At 38.7% G+C, this 16,543-nt stretch overlaps 1 protein-coding gene across 1 annotated transcript in view; it reads right to left on the bottom strand.

Annotated features, from left to right (window-relative positions):
- Positions 1-16,239, bottom strand: part of LOC111789769 (expansin-A25-like) — an 18,485-nt gene extending 2,246 nt beyond the window's left edge. Inside the window, exons 1-2 of the mRNA XM_023670452.1 lie at positions 16,011-16,239; positions 15,309-15,788 (exon numbers count right to left, since the gene is read on the bottom strand). Coding sequence (XP_023526220.1) covers positions 15,309-15,788; positions 16,011-16,239 — 709 coding nt within the window. The remainder of the gene's footprint in view (positions 1-15,308; positions 15,789-16,010) is intronic.
- Positions 16,240-16,543: the final 304 nt, after the last annotated feature.

Raw genomic sequence — 16,543 nt, 5'->3', positions numbered from 1 at the left:
AAAAAAAAAAAAAAAAAAAAAAAGAAGAAGATAAAACAACATTGACGTTCAAAATATTACAAACGTGGAAACAAGTTTGGAATAAAATTGTAAAATGAAAAACAAAAGACTCCAAAATCTAAAAATGGATTGATGCTCGGGAGCAATCCCCTCCATGACCACATAACTCTCGAACGTTCCTCCACCTTGATCGGTAGCCTGCGACACCTGAAAAAGAAAGAGGAAAGGGATGAGTATGAAAATATACTCAGTAAGCAACGTACTTGTAGGCTCTCATCACATCCTTTCTAGTAAGTATGAAAATATTCTCTGGGCTCTAAGAAGTTCGAGCCAAGGTTCCACTCTATCTGAGCAACTGGGTACTTGATTGCTCATGAAGGTATATAATAAAATGGTTTAAAATTCACAAAAGAAGTACGGAAAATAATAAATAAATTATCAATTCCACAAGTAACGACCCTAAATTTCTACTTACCTAGAGTCGCTACTATCATCATAGCGTAATCATTTTGTGCGGAAATAATCATTTAAACTTTATCATAAAACATAAAATTTATCATAAAATACTACCATAAGCTTAGGTGTTCGAAAACATCCTTAAGACGACACAACGAAATACTAAATGAAATACCAAAACGTTAAAATTAAAAACATCTTGTTCTAACCCAAGTCTAAGAAAATAAGTACAACTACTCTATGCATGTGTCATGGTCTTGAATTGCAATATCGTCGTCAGTTGTATTGAGGTTAGATGCAAACACATGAATTGCAATATCGTCGTCAGTTGTATTGAGGTTAGATGCAAACACATGAATTGCAATATCGTCGTCAGTTGTATTGATGTTAGATGCAAACACATATAATCATGAGTGAGACCTATCATATCAGCCTATTTTCCTATGACAGCTATCATAAACAAGAAATTTGATGTGTATTTACTTTTCTACACACTGTCCACACGTACGAGTATAGACCCACCAGTCGGTTTGCACACCTCTTGGGCCCATTTCTAATCGGGCGAACATTCTCTAGTAGCTGTTAATGTCGGACATCCATTAGGAATAGCGGCTGTCATAGCAACATTATGGTAAACATAATGTTTGTTTCCCTATCTTGTAGCATACGTGTCCCTACTATCGTAAAAGGAGAAGGGGTATCCCCCAATGCATGAAATAATGCATGAGGTCCCAACATTTTTCCTTTTTCATGAACATGTATTACAATCCATCTTGCATTTTGCTTCATATCATATCATTTTTATCATAATCTCCATGCATATATTGGGGTTGTACATTATTCAAATTTATCATTTGCATGTCAATCATATCATATATCATTTATGTCACACATATGTCATATCATAACTTATCATGTCTTCGAACCTATCAATTCATATCATGCTCACATCATAATACTCACATAACATAACTCGAGAATGTCATCAAAAGCATCATACCATAACATATATCATACATACATACATATATAACATATCATCAAACGCATCGTACCATAACATATATCATATCATTATATAACATATCATAGTCATATAAACATATCATAGTCATATTGTTTCATAAACATATCACACATATCAAACATACAACACGTGCAAAACCATAGGACATGTGTCATCATACAAGCATCAACTTTTAACCAAACTGATATTCAGACCACTTCCTTGGTTGGCATAGGCTAAAGAAACTGATAGTAAGACCACTTACTTGGTTGGACTAGGCTGAAACTACTACTACTACCCTTGATGCTAGCTTAACGCTACTCTCTGAAATTTAATTCTGACAGGATTCCAACATTATAAATTAGAATTCTTCTGTGAAATTGGCTCACCTAATTTTTTATAAAATAATTTAAATTTACTTTTAATAATTTAAACTACCTCAGCTTAATTTTGCATAAAATAATTTATATTAACTTCTAATAATTTAAATTAACTAACATAAATACTTTAAACTCGACTCAAAAAAATTAAACTAGCTAAAAGGTAGTCGTACTAACTTTAAACGCTTATGAAGAATTGAAAGTTGGAGAAAATGGTTCGAGCATATCAAACCCAAGCCGGATTAGCCAAAATGCCAACCTTGAGCTGTCAGAAAGTATATTCTCCGACTAGTTTTGAACCATTCAAGTGGGATGTTAAAATGAAGTGAGGAACCTCCTTTTGTAGTGGATGTCAGCCCCCTACTTCTCACCTTTAAACAATGCTTAAAATTTTCTTTCCATTTTCTTTTCAAAATTTTAGGTTACTACATCATACACATCTAAAAAGAACTTTCGTCCTCTGGAGTGTCTTAATCCTGAAATTTTTCGGGGTATTTCTCTCTCATCTTTTTCTTCTGTTTTCATAGTTTCTTCTACTTATGGTTTTGGAAAGACCATGTCTTTTCTCGTAACTTGTGTCATCGTCTACCTGTAAGGACTTGTAATCTACGATGTGAGTCAAGTCATCCAACTTAAGAACGAGGAAAACAATCTCACGTTTCTTTCGTGAATATGAGGTAAAAAAAGTTTACCCATAAGTTCTCAAGTTTCAACGCTTCCCTTTCTCACCAAACTTATGGGTAATCTTATTTAAAAGGTCAAGAATAAAGTTTGGAGGGAAATAGTGAACTATAACTCTCGAATTTGGAAGAAGCTTGAGAACTCAAAACCAAGAAAGGAAAAGATTATAACTTGCAATTGAAGGTTCGATATTGCTTGCTTCTTGCTTCAAACAATTGCCCATGGTTCATAATTTATTAAGGAAGGATCCACCACCTTTGAAACGTCTAGAACTGCCATGATTTCGTGATTGATCTTTCTAGATTTTTCCGCCAAGAAAAACTTGCTCCAATCAGAATTTTGCCGACTTTAGTTTTGAATTCCCACTGTTGGATGTGATGAGCTTTTGACGTTTTAGATCATATCAATTTTGATGAAGATCTAACGACTAGAATTTAAGATACGATAAATTATGTGCACAAGGGTATTGTGGAGAATCATATATGGTTTGCTGTGGCAATTTCTTAAATCTTTTAAACTTCAGGAGCATTTTGGTAATTTGCCATTTTTTAAATATTTAATATTATTTTTTCTTAAAAAATCCAAAGTTTTTCTAAAAATTTCTTACCTCTTATTTTTCAACTTTTCTTTGTTCAACATCTTGAGATTTCTTCTTAAGAAATAAAAAATTGGAGATGTTTGGTAAAAATTAGAAAAGAGTTCATCTTTCCATATCTTCTAAATTTCCTTTCTTACTCCCTTCCTAAACCTTATACAACTCACTCAAACTATATTTTGTCCTTATTGGAAGTCTTATATCCTTTAAGAACTTTAGTTCTTAAAAGTTCATATTCTAAAAATAAGTTGGGTACTCGATTATCATTTCTTCTTCTCTTCCTCAAGTTGCTTCTTTAGCTCTATAGTTCTTTTAGAAGACTTTCACCAAAGTGATTTCCTTGTTCCTTATCCTCTTGACTTTCTTGTCCAATATTTATACCAGTTCTTCCTTATACGTTAATTCATCTCTTAAGAAAAGTGTATCAAGTACTATTGGATCAAAGGTATACTTTCGTAACATAGACACATGAAATATGTTGTATACTGTGGATAAGTATGATGGGAGTGCAAGTTTGTAGGCCATTAGTCGTATCCTTTCTAGGATTTCAAAAGGATCGATGAACCTTAGGCTTAACTTCCCTTTCTTACAAAACCTAAGCACCCCATCATGGGTGCTATTCTTAGGACCACATGGTCTCCGAGCTCGTACTCCATGTCTTTATGCCTTATATTCGCATAACTTTTCTGCCTACTTTGTGTGGTCTGTATTCTTGATTTGATCTTTTAGACTAAGACATTAGTGATGTGCACAAGTTCCGACCCCAAAAATTGTCGTTTGTCCATCTCTTCCCAAAAGATAGGAGATCAGCACCTTCATCCATAGAGTGCTTCATACCGACATCATTTATATGGTTGTTTGATAACTATTATTGCAGTCAAACTCCATAAGGTGCTGGTACTCGTCCCAACTTTATGCGAACTGCAGGACACATACCCTTTGCATGTCATCTAATACTTGTTTGAGCATTTCCATTGACCTTCTGTTTGGGGTGGAAGGCCGTACTGAACTTTGGTTGCATACCAAGTGCTTTTTACAAGCTTTTACAAAAATGATATGTCAACCTAGCATCTTGGTCGACACTATTGAACCTAATACCCCATGTAATTGGACTATTTTTTCTATGTAGAGTTGGAGTCAGTTGTCTACCGAGTATGTTGTCTTTCCATGGATGAAGTGGGCGAACTTAGTCAATCAATCGACATTGACCCATATGATAGTGAAGCCCTTTTTAGTCTTGGAAAACTCTAAGATAAAATCCATTGTAATGTCCTCCCATTTCCACTCTGGAACACTTATGTCCCATTTCATCCCTCACCATAAATATTAAAATTTTAAATCTTGGTACATTTAAGTGTTTTTAGGGTGGATGATGAATGGTGAATCATGAGCTTCTATGATTAATTCCTTAAATAATTCTTTATCCTTGAATATGCATAATTAGCCTCTCTATAAGAGTCCTTTATTCGAGGACACAAAAAATTCTTAGGGATGGTCGATTGCATGTTGTTGTAAAAATTTGCTGAGGTAACGGTCATTTTCTTGAGCATCTATTATATGCTTTCATAATGTAGGTTGGACCGTTAGCTGTGCCAACCTTGCCATTATGCCTTTAACTAATACTTCATATTGGACCCTAACATCTCCTCTTGAAGCATTCTTTGCCACATGATTAGTGTAGGGGTGAGACCGAGCTGACGAGATGGCTTTAAAAGACGGGTAAATTTTTCGTGAAATAAAATCATTAAAATTTAAGACATAATTTACATTATACCAAAATAGTGCGTGCACATTAGTAATTTAAAATACGATATAATGGTTAAAACACGAAATAAGAAGTAGACACAAAGCATTTTAAAACAAAAGGGTTGAAGACGACGGGTGAGGTTTGTCTATAGCACCTGCTCCAGAGTCCGCTTCCGACCTCAACCAGCTCCTTATCACCTAAAAAAATGGAGAATAAGGAATTAGTACAAGACTAGGGTACCACATTCTTAATCGTGTCATTGATATGCTAGGGTTCCACATTCTTTGTTCTTGTCTTGTTCTTGTTCTTGTTCTTGTTCTTGTTCTTGTTCTTGTTGTAAGTACTTAGGCTCTCTAGTTCTTGTTCTTGACTTAGGGTTCTTATCTTGATCTATTCTGAAGACCTTGGTCCTTGGACTCTAAAACCTTAGTTTTTCTTTAAAGGCCTTAGTACTATGGTTCTTGGTTCTTGTCCTTAGAACTAGGATCTTGATCCATGTTCTAGTTCTTGATCTTTCTCTTGTTCTTAGTACTTTCTAGGTTCTTTTTCTATTCTTGATTCGTTCTCCAAGGCACTCCCCCTAGGATTTACGGCACTAGACATGCACCTGACAATCCTGTATCCAAGGCTTCATGCGTTCCAAGCGACATAGCATTAACCTACGTCCAAGGCTTCATGTGTTCCAAGTGACGTAGTCTTACCACATCTTAAGGCTTGCCCTTCAATACGGTCTGCTTAACCTATGTCCAAGGCTTCATGCATTCCAAGCGACATAGTCTGAAAACCTACATTCAAGGCTTCTTACGTTCCAAGCGATGTAGTCTTAATACTGCATCAAGGGCTTGCCCTATAATACAGTCTGCTTGATCTATGCCCAAGACTTCAGGCGTTCCAAGCGGCATAGTCTAAAAACCTACATCCAAGGCTTCTTAAGTTCCAAGCGATGTAGTATTAATACTGCATCAAGGACTTGCCCTATAATACAGTCTGCTTACCTACGCTCAAGGCTTCCTGCGTTCCAAGCAACGTAGTCAAAGTCATGAGCATGTTGTACCGTGGGAGGTCTTAGGAAGTTCTTGATTCATGGCTAAGGTAACTTACTCTCTTATTGTTCCTCCGTGACCTTAGACTACTCCCCTTGATAGACCATAAAGGTCACTTGCTTGGTACATACTTGAACATGACATCTTGCAAGTCTGCAGGGCATCTCTTCTAGGTGAGGGAAACTTGAGGCATGACATCCTGCAAAGGAAACATGGTGCAGGGCATCCCACCTAGAAGAGGAATTCTTGGTGGGAGGTCATGGGTCACTTTGGACATGACTAGAGTATTATCTAGCATTCTTGAGTCTTTGAGTTTGGGGACCTTGGTCCTTCGTCTTTGAGTGGTACCTAGCATTCTTCTTACTTGGGTAGTTGTAGAGCTTGTGTGTTGTTGTTCTTAGTTCTTAATCTTGTAAGTTTCTAAGATCCTCAATTCCTTGAGGCATAAGTTGTAACTTGTATTTGTAACCATATGAACTCATTTTAGCGTGATTTGTTCTAGATGATCACATAGATTCCTAAGGAGTTTTTAAAGGGTTCTAGAAAAGTCTTGATTCTTGCGGTGTTTCCTTTAGTTGTTTCTTGGGTCCTAACTTGTTTTAGGTTCCAAACTTACTCCAATCAACTTGAAACCTCAAACTTATCTTCATGTCCTTCATAATAGACCTTATAAGAAGTAGCAAATAATTCGAAGCACGTATAGACCTTGAAATCTCATAAGGAGTCCTAGGGGCATTTTGGTCATTTTACCCCTAATTATTGGTTTTGCTACTTAACGTGTTCCAATGGCTTTCGAACTTTACCAAATCATCAAACATCATAAAATAAGATTTACTACAGAGGTTCATAGCATTTAGAGGTCATCTAGGTCATGAACCGTAGGCAATCTTCCTTAAGGGCATTATGGTCATTTTGTACCATTTCTTGGTTTACCTACTTATCCTTATCCAATGACCACAAAACTTCATATATAACCTCAACATGCTAAAATATGCTTAGCACTAAAACTTTATAAGCAGGGGAGTTCATCTAGTAGGTTATTTTAACATTACCTAATTTCCAAGCAATTTGATCGGTTTGGGTCTTAACTCACGGTTCTTTGAGTTTTTCTTTCATATATCCTAAATTCATACTTGTTTTAGGGTTTATATGGAAATCCAAGTGATTCCTACAAGTATTTCTTAACAAAAAGTCCAAGGTGTCTACATACCTCATTGTCGAAGTTCGGGACCTCCGTTCTTGAGCTTCCAGTACCCGAATTACCTCAAATTTTCTTCCATAGACTCCTTAATGTGTCTAATTTCTGGAACCATAAAGTTGTTCATGAGAATCGGTCTAGAGGGGGGGGGGTTAAAATTGAGAAAAATCGAAGAAAGTTCAAGTTTTAGTTTGACATGGTCGGTTCAACTGAACCAGCCACGTCATCGTCTTCTTCCTCCAGACGGGAAGAAGACACGCGTGATCGTTCGCGCCGCCGTCTGAAACTCGCTCTCCCCAACTCCTATCACACCGTTTCTCCCCTCGATTTCTTCATGAAACTTAAAGAGTTTGTTACAAGGAAGAGCTAGGGATTGATTTCATACCTTTTCATGGATCGTAGTCTAAGACATTTGCTTCCAAAGTTCGTCCAAAATATGATTTCTCGCTGGAGTAAAAACAAAGGATTTCTTATTAGGTAGCCGATTCTAGAGGTTTGCAAGGCTCGATATCTTCATGGATCTTCATCCTAATTCTTCTCTCAAGCTTAAGGAATTTGGTTTGGAGGAACGACTTTGAGTGTGGAATCTTAATTTTGAGAAATCACTCTTGGTCTGCACGTTACCCGACACCTCCAATTTTCAATCTCTTGGGTATCTTGTTCTACGACGTTTCAACTCTCGATTCTTTCGGCAAAGTTACTCGAATTCTTCCTCTAAAGCTAAAGGAATCCTTAATTTGAAGAAAAAGAGGCCGTACATAGAAATTTGACACTTGCCCCTAAATTTCGAAACGGATTTTCTTAAATTGGAAACATATTTCTCTTCGTGGCCTTCTATGGAAACATTCCTTGGAGGTGCAGAAACCTATTGGGGTCGTCCTTGCTCGACGAATTCTCGCGTATCCTTGGATTGAAATTTCAAGTTTTCCTTGAAGCTCTTTAATGGCGGACTAGATTGGGGGAATGGTTTCTAGGAACTTTTAGCACTCTCTTCCTTCCTAAAACTTGTGGGTAATCTTGTTTAGAAGCTATAGGAATAAGTTTGAAAGGAAATGGTGGCGAATTGCTCTCAAATTTGGAAGAAACCCGAGAGTAGGAGACCCAAAATCTAAACACTTATTGCCAACGACTGGGAGCTCGACCTTGCTAGATTCTTGTTCTAAACTATTGCCCCAACTTCAGAATTTATAGGGAAAACTTAAACCGACATTGGGAGCTCCATAATCATCATGAATTGTCGATTGATTTTCAGAAAAATTCGTTGGAAATATCTACTTCAATCAGAGCCTCACCGACCTTTGTTTTGAATCCTAGCCGTTGGATGTGATGATCACTGAGTATTCTAGAATATATCCAAGTTTGGAGGAAATCCAACGGCTTGGAGTCGAGATTCGAAGGATATTGTGCAGAAGACACGGTTAAGGTTCTGATTTTCGATAATTTGGTAATTTGTCACTTTCAGAATATTTTATTATTATTTTTTCAAAAAATCCATAATTTTCCTAAAAGGTCTTCATCCTTTTTGGTCATTTCTCCCTTCTTGAGCATTTTGAAATTCCTTTTAGATAAGGAATTCAAAATCGGGAAAGATCCTTGATAATTTAAAAAATGACATTTTCGTCCTTTTCGCTTACGCTTTCATTCTCAATCCTTCTCCAAAGGCCTTAAGTCCTTAAGATTACTTCTTAGGGTATGGAAATGACTTACTAAGACCCTTCTCCTTGCTTAATCCTCTCAATTTTCTTCCTTGGATCCTTTGGGTCTTGCATAGGTGGCTTTCCTTTATTTTTGGGGTGTTACAAGAGGAGTCGGCCATCTTCCTGCTTAAGACATCAGCTACCATGTTGGCTTTTCTCGGATGATAAAGGATCTTAATGTCGGAATCTATCACTAGTTTCAACCATCTCTTTTACTTCATATTGAGCTCTTTTGCGTAAATAGATACTTGAGGCTCTTGTGGTCAGTATATACTTGTATTTTCTCTCCATACAAGTAATATCGCCATATCTTAAAAGCGAACACTACGAATGCTAGCTCCAAATCATGTGTGTAATAGTTGCACTCGTACTCCTTTAGTTGATGGGAGGCGTACACTATGGCTTTTCCATTTTGCAATAGTATACACCCAGGCCTTTTCCTAAAGCATCAATGAAAAAGTTCCCTGATAATGCGAGAACCAGAGGTGTTACCAACTTTCAAACTTTCTGAAGCTTTTCTCGATGTCAAAGTGAAGGTCTTACCTTTTTTTGGTGAGCTGGGTAATAGGTGCTGATATTTTGAAAAAGTCCTTTATGAACCTTATGTAATAGTCTGCTAATCGTAGGAAAGCTCTTGACCTCAGTGATAATGATTGGTCCGGACCACTTCATAACCACCTCGACTTTGGCCGAGTCCATCTTTCGACACAACATGTCTGAGATAGGTAAACTCTTGAAGACAAAACTCCCACTTAGAGAATTTGGCAGGTAGCTTGTGGGTTCTTAGCCCTTTCAGTATCAGGATATGTCACAAATGTGTCAAGTAAGTCTTTGAATACCCCGTTCATTAGGTCCATGAAGACTGCAGGGACGTTAGTCAAGCCAAAGGGTATTACTGTGAACTCATAGTGTCCATATCTACTCTTGAAGGCGGTGTTTGGTATGTCTTCCTCCTTGATTCTTAGCTAATGGTATCCTGACCTTAAGTTTATCTTGGAGAATACAGATAACCCTTGTAGTTGATCAAAGAGTTCGTCAATCTTTGGTAGTGGGTACTTGTTCTTTATCGTGACCTTGTTGAGTTTCCTATAGTCTATGCATAGTCGCATAAATTTGACGTTTTTTATGAAGAGTACACAGGCTCCCCATAGTGTGACACTTAGTCTTATGAATTTTTTGTCCAATAGTTCATGTAGTCGTTCCTTGAGTATCTTAAGCTCAGCAGGAGCCATTCTATAAGGGGCTTTGGAGATCGGTTAAGTTCCAAGTTCTAACTCGATCCCAAAGTCTATTTCTCTAATTGAGGGTAGAATTGACAATTCTTCCACAAAAATATAAGTCTCATTGGACCTTACTTTGTGATTTATGATGATGTGGTGAAGTTTGAAAGCCATTAGAACTTTTAAGTACCAAAACCAAGAATATGGATAAAATGACCAAAATGCCCCTAGGATTATTTATGATAATTCAAGGTCTATACGTGCTCCAAATGATTTCCTACTTCTTATAAGGCCTATTCCTAAGGACAAGAAGGTATGTTCAAGATTATAAGTTGATTAGAGAAAACTTGAAACCTAAACCAAGTTAGGACCCACGAAACGCCTAAAAGAAACCATTCAAGACTCAAGACCCTTTCATAATCCTCTAAAGAATTCATTACAACTCTATGACTTTCTAGATTAATTCTTGCTTGTTACTATGATGGGTTAATATGTTTATAAATGCATTTTATAACTTATACCCCCAAGGAATTAAGAACCTTAGGAACTTACAAGATTGAGAAGCAAGGAAAATACTGTGCAAGCTCTACAACTACCAAAGTAAGAAGAATGCTAGGTACCACTCAAGGATAAGAGAGAGATCAAGGTCCTAAAACTCAGAAACTTAAGAAAACTCCTCAGACTTCCCACGGTACAGCATGTTCATGACTCAAATTACGCTACTTGGAATGCATGAAGCCTCGAGTGTAGGTATTCAGACTATACTGCTTGTAATGTATGAAATCTTAGGCATAGATATTCAGTCTGTACCATAGGACAAGCCTTGGGTGCAGGATTTTAGACTACGCTGCTTGGAACGCATGGAGCTTTGAGCGTAGGTATTCAGACTATGCTACTTAGAACGTATGAAGCCTTGGACATAGGTATTCAGGTTGTATCATAGGGCAAGCCCTTGATGTAGTATTAGACTACATCGCTTGGAACGTAAGAAGCCTTGGATGTTGGTTTTCAGACTATGCCACTTGGAACGCATGAAGCCATGGGCATAGGTTTTCAGACCATATTGAAGAGCAAGCCTTAAGATGCGGGTTCATACTACATCGCTTTGAACGCATGAAACCTTGGACATAGGCTAAGACTGTGTCGCTCGGAATACATGAAGGCTTGGGCACAGGTGTTAGGTTCATGACTAGTACCATAAATTCTAGGGGGAGTGTCTTTTTGGAGAACGAACCAAGAACAGAACGAGAACCTAGAACATGGATCAAGGACTAGAACATGGACTAGAAAGTGCCAAGAACAAGAGAACGATCAAGGATTAGAACATAGATTAAGATCCAAGTTCTAAGGACAAGAACCAAGAATGAGGAACCATAATACTAAAGCGCTTAGAGGATAACCAAGGTTTAAGAATCCAAGGACCAAGGTCCTCAGGATAGATCATGATAAGAACCCTAAGTCGAGAACAAGAACTAGAGGGCCTAAGTACATACAACAAGAACCAGAACAAGATAACAAAGAGTGTGGTACCCTAGCATATCAAGGACACGATTAAGAGCCTACAAGTAGGCAACTTACTAAGTCTTTGTACTCATTCCTTATTCTCAATTTTTTTTTTCAAGTAATAAGGAGCTGATCGAGGTCAGGAACGGACTTTGGAGCAGGTTCCATAGACAAGCCTCACCCCTCGTCCTCAACCCTTTTGTTTTAAAATGTTTTGTGTTCGTTCCTTATTTTGTATTTTAATTGTTGTGTCATGTTTTAATTACTCATGTATGGAAACTATTTTATTTTAATGAATGTTATAGTTTAAATATCATTTGTTTTATTTTGTGACAAATTTATCGGTCTTTTTGGAGTCATCGAGTCAGCCCGATCCTTACAAAGCGGTATTAGAGCCGAAGGTTTCTTTATGGCCCAGCTCAAGAAGACGCCCTCCTGAGACCAGGTAAGTATGCACGTAAGACTCTAAGTTTAAGTATGCCTAAGTGTGAATGTTTGCTGATTGCTGAATCACCACTCCTAAATGGGGTGAGAGTTCTCTTATTTATAATCATTTTCAGGATACAGAAATATGGTAAATTACAAATAATATGGAAATAGTAATAAAAGGAAAGAATAATAAATGAATGCAATATATTTGCCTTTAATAAGAGGGCAAATATGGTAACCCGTAATGTAAGGCAAATATCTAGATATTTGCCTTATAGTGAACGGTCAACTATCCTTAACACCCCCCCGCAAGCTGAGCGTCGGATTTGAACGAACGTAAAGCTTGGATCTGAAAAATTCAAAGAGAGGTCGAGAAATACTCTTTGTGAAGATGTCAGCAACTTGGAGATGAGAGGGTACATATTGTGTGCGAAGTTTGCCAGCGATAACAAGTTCTCGAAGGAAATGATAATCTAGTTCAACATGTTTGGCCCGCTTGTGAGAAACGGGATTAGAGCTCAAAAAAATAGCACTTTTGTTGTCACATAAGAGTAAGGGCTGCTGTGAAATAGGGACCTTGAGGTCATGCAAAAGATGCATAACCCAAAGAAGTTCAGCAGCGGTTGTGGCAAGAGCACGATACTCAGATTCACAGCTGGAGCGTGAGACAGTAGGTTGCTTTTTGGCACTCCAAGAAACCAGATTGTTACCAAGATAAATAGAATAGCCGGATGTAGAACGACGAGTATCGGGACAACCAGCCCAGTCAGCATCCGAATAAGCGACTAGCGTACTAGGAACAGTGGATGGACGAAAGGTAAGACCAAAGTGGAGTGTTCCTTTGACATAGCGAAGAATACGTTTGACAGCAAGAAAGTGATCTGCAGTAGGGGCATGCAAGAATTGACTGACAGAATTGACAGCATAGGCAATATCTGGACGCGTAATAGTCAAGTACTGAAGGGCGCCAACAAGAGATCTGTAGAGAGTAGGATCAGAGAAAGGAGAACCATCAGCAGTCAGGTGTTGAGAAACAACCATGGGAGTGTGAACTGGTTTGCTATCGAGCAACTGAGCACGAGTAAGAATATCTCGAGCATATTTTAACTGACTAATAAAGAGACCATCAGGAGTGGGTGAAGCTTCAAGACCAAGAAAGTAACTGAGAGAACCCAAATCTTTGGTAGCAAACTCAGAATGAAGCTTGCGAGTAAAGCTGTCAATAAGAGATGAGTTGTTGCCGGTAACAATAATGTCATCAACATAAAGAAGCAAATAGATAATGTTAGATTGCTGATGAAAGACAAAAAGGGACGTGTCAGCGCGACTGCAAGAAAACCCAAGTGTGAGAAGAAATGAGCTAAAACGCTGAAACCAAGCACGAGGAGCTTGCTTTAAACCATAGAGGGCTTTCTTTAATAGACAAACATGAGTGGGAAATCGATGATCAATATACCCAGGAGGTTGTTCCATATGAACACGTTCAATAAGAGTTCCATTGAGAAAAGCATTCTTGACATCAAGTTGTCGAAGAGGCCATTTATTTGTGACTGCAATAGAAAGCACAACACGGACAGTGGTAGCTTTGACAACCGGACTAAAAGTGTCAGTGTAGTCAAGACCAGGAACCTGAGTATAACCTTTGGCAACAAGACGAGCCTTGAAACGCTCGACAGATCCATCAGGCAAATATTTAATACGAAACACCCATTTAGAGCCCACGATGTTGGTGTTGGCAGGGCGAGGAACCAAAGTCCAAGTATCATTTTGTTGTAATGCTCGAATTTCTTCATCCATGGCAGCCACCCAAGCAGGATTCTTAGCCGCAGATTTGAATCCTTTTGGCTCAGTGGATGCAAGAAGAGCAGAAAGAAGTCCAGATGAGCCCAAAATACCAAGATTTGCTGGATGACGAGTCTTGAATATACCAGCTTTGGCTCGTGTGATCATAGGATGAGTGCCCAAAGAAGAGAAATCAACAGGAGGTTCAATAGAGGTCGAATTAGAAGTCGAGGGTGGCAAAGTGGAACCTGCAAGAGAAGTATCAACCTGCACAGACTCATCTACAAGGTCAGAACAAATATCACACGGGGATGAACTGGATCGAGGAGTTTGCGGTGATGAAGTGGTAGGGGGGGATGAATCAATATGATGAAAATGTGGTTCTAAGAAATTTGAAATAGGAATAGAGGAAAGAGGTTGGGTCTGGGAGCTAGGGATAGCAGGAAAGTGGGTTTCATCAAATTGAGCATGACAGGTGATATATAGCTTAGTGGTGGCCGGATCAAGACAGCGGAACCCTTTATGAGCAGGACTATAACCCAAAAAAATACAAGGAATGCTGCGGGGAGAAAGCTTGTTAGGCATATAATCACGCAAATAAGGATAAACACGACAACCAAAGGGATGAAAATTGTCATAATGTGGAGTGTAGCCATAAAGGAGTTCAAAGGGTGACTTACCTCCAAGAAGTGGAGTAGGCAACCGGTTGATAATATAAGCTGCAGTGCTGAAGGCGTCAACCCAAAAACGAGAAGAAAGATGAGAGTGAAAGAGAAGGGCCAAGCCAGTCTCAGTCACATGACGATGTTTTCTCTCAGCACGACCATTTTGAGCAGGTGTATATGGACAAGAGAGTTGATGGTGGATGCCAGAATTACGTAAATGAGTTTTGAAACAAGTACTAGTAAATTCGGTACCACCATCGCTTTGAAATACCTTGATACGAGAAGAATATTGATTTTCCACAAATTTTTGAAATTGAAGAAAAATATCAAAAAAATCAGATTTAAATTTTAAAGGGTAAAACCAAGTGAATCGAGAATAATCATCAATAAAAATAACATAATAAAGGAAACCCGAATTTGATTTGACGGGAGAAGGACCCCAAAGATCACAATGAATAAGATCTAACACATGAGACGACCTACGTTCATTGCGGGAATAAGGCAATCGATGACTTTTCGCAAGCTGACAAGTATTACATAATGATGGAGAAGGCAATAAAGACGTAAGAGAAAGATGACCTTTTCTATTTAAAAAAGAAATAACAGAATGATTCACATGACCTAGACGAGCATGCCATAAATCATATGAGGCACGTAAAGATTTGTTTCTAAGGGCTGAAATAAAAGCAGAGTTGCCGCGCTCCAGCACATATAGCCCTCCATCTCTTTTACCGGTTGCCACCACCCTTCCTGTTTGACGATTCTGGATAGTAATAAGATTATTAGTAAATGTAACGGAGAGAGGAAAATCAGACGTTAATTTACTTATGGAAAGAAGATTTTTAGTGAGGTGAGGGACAACCAAGACATCTAACAAGTGAATATTTGGAACAGGAGAAAGAGTACCGGTGTGGGTAATGGGTAGGGATGCACCGTTTCCTACAATCACAGAGTCCTTACCCGTGTAATTTTTAGACTGATCCAAAATAGATGGGTCGGCAGTCATATGGGCCGAAGCTCCAGTGTCCAGAAACCAATCAGCAGTATCGGGTCCAGCAATAGAACATGACGTGTTAAAGGCTTCAGCAAGGTGAGCATGAGAAGAATCAGGTCGAACATACCGTTGGTTGCAGCGGTCAGCATAATGGCCCTCTTTGCGGCATATTTGGCAGTGAGGTGGTCGACGACCTTGACTTGAGTGGGTTCGTCCTCGATTAAAAGAGTTGTTTTTGTGAGAATAAGAACGACCTCGCTGGTTGGTAAAGGAAGCAGGGTGGCTTCCATGGGTGCGACCACGATTAGTGACTGTGAATGCTGTAGGAGTGGAGTTAGAGGACTCAAGGGAGAGCTGAAACAACTCAAAACTTTCAGCTTTAGAGACTAAATCTGCAAAACAGAGGATAGAGGTGAGAGCCATCTGAGCAGTAGAAAAAGCTGAAAATTCGGTGCCGAGTCCACGAAGGAACCAGTGCACTTTATCAATGTCCTCGACCGGTCTGCCGATGGCATGAAGTTGGTCACAAATTTTTTTGAAGGCACGGGCATACTCAGCAACAGGTTTGGTGCCACGTTTCATCAACTGCAAGTCATCCTTGAGTCTCAGTTCACGAGCTTTCGACTGATGGCTGAACGTAGTTTCCAACGCAAGCCAAACATCACGTGCAGTAGAGAGACCAACGACAACAGCCATGGCTTCCTCAGTGAGAGAGGAGAGCAGGAGACAGAGAAGTCGTTGATCGGCTGCTCTCCATGCCAAATATTTGGGGTTGAGTGTTGAAGAGGTTTCTGGTTCAAAGCGAGGTGGTGGAACCATAGTTCCATCGACATAGCCCAGCATGTCTTGACTCTCAAGGAGAGGGAGAAGTTGGCTTTTCCAAAGAAGATAATTGGAGGAAGAAAGTTTGATGGTGATCATATGGATTAGAGTATTGAAAGGAAGAAGATGATAAGAAGATTCGGAAGCCATAGAGAAGAAAGGATCAGGGTTGTTAAACCGAAAGGGCTCTGATACCGTGTGAATGTTTGATTAATCCACCACACCTAAATGGGGGTGAGAGTTCTCTTATTTATAATCATTTTCAGGATACAGAAATATGGTAAATTACAAATAATATGGAAATAGTAATAAAAGGAAAGAATAA

Source organism: Cucurbita pepo, chromosome LG03 (genome assembly GCF_002806865.2).
Source record: "Cucurbita pepo subsp. pepo cultivar mu-cu-16 chromosome LG03, ASM280686v2, whole genome shotgun sequence".
Taxonomy (NCBI): domain Eukaryota; kingdom Viridiplantae; phylum Streptophyta; class Magnoliopsida; order Cucurbitales; family Cucurbitaceae; genus Cucurbita; species Cucurbita pepo.
This window is presented reverse-complemented; position numbering and strand designations above follow the sequence as displayed.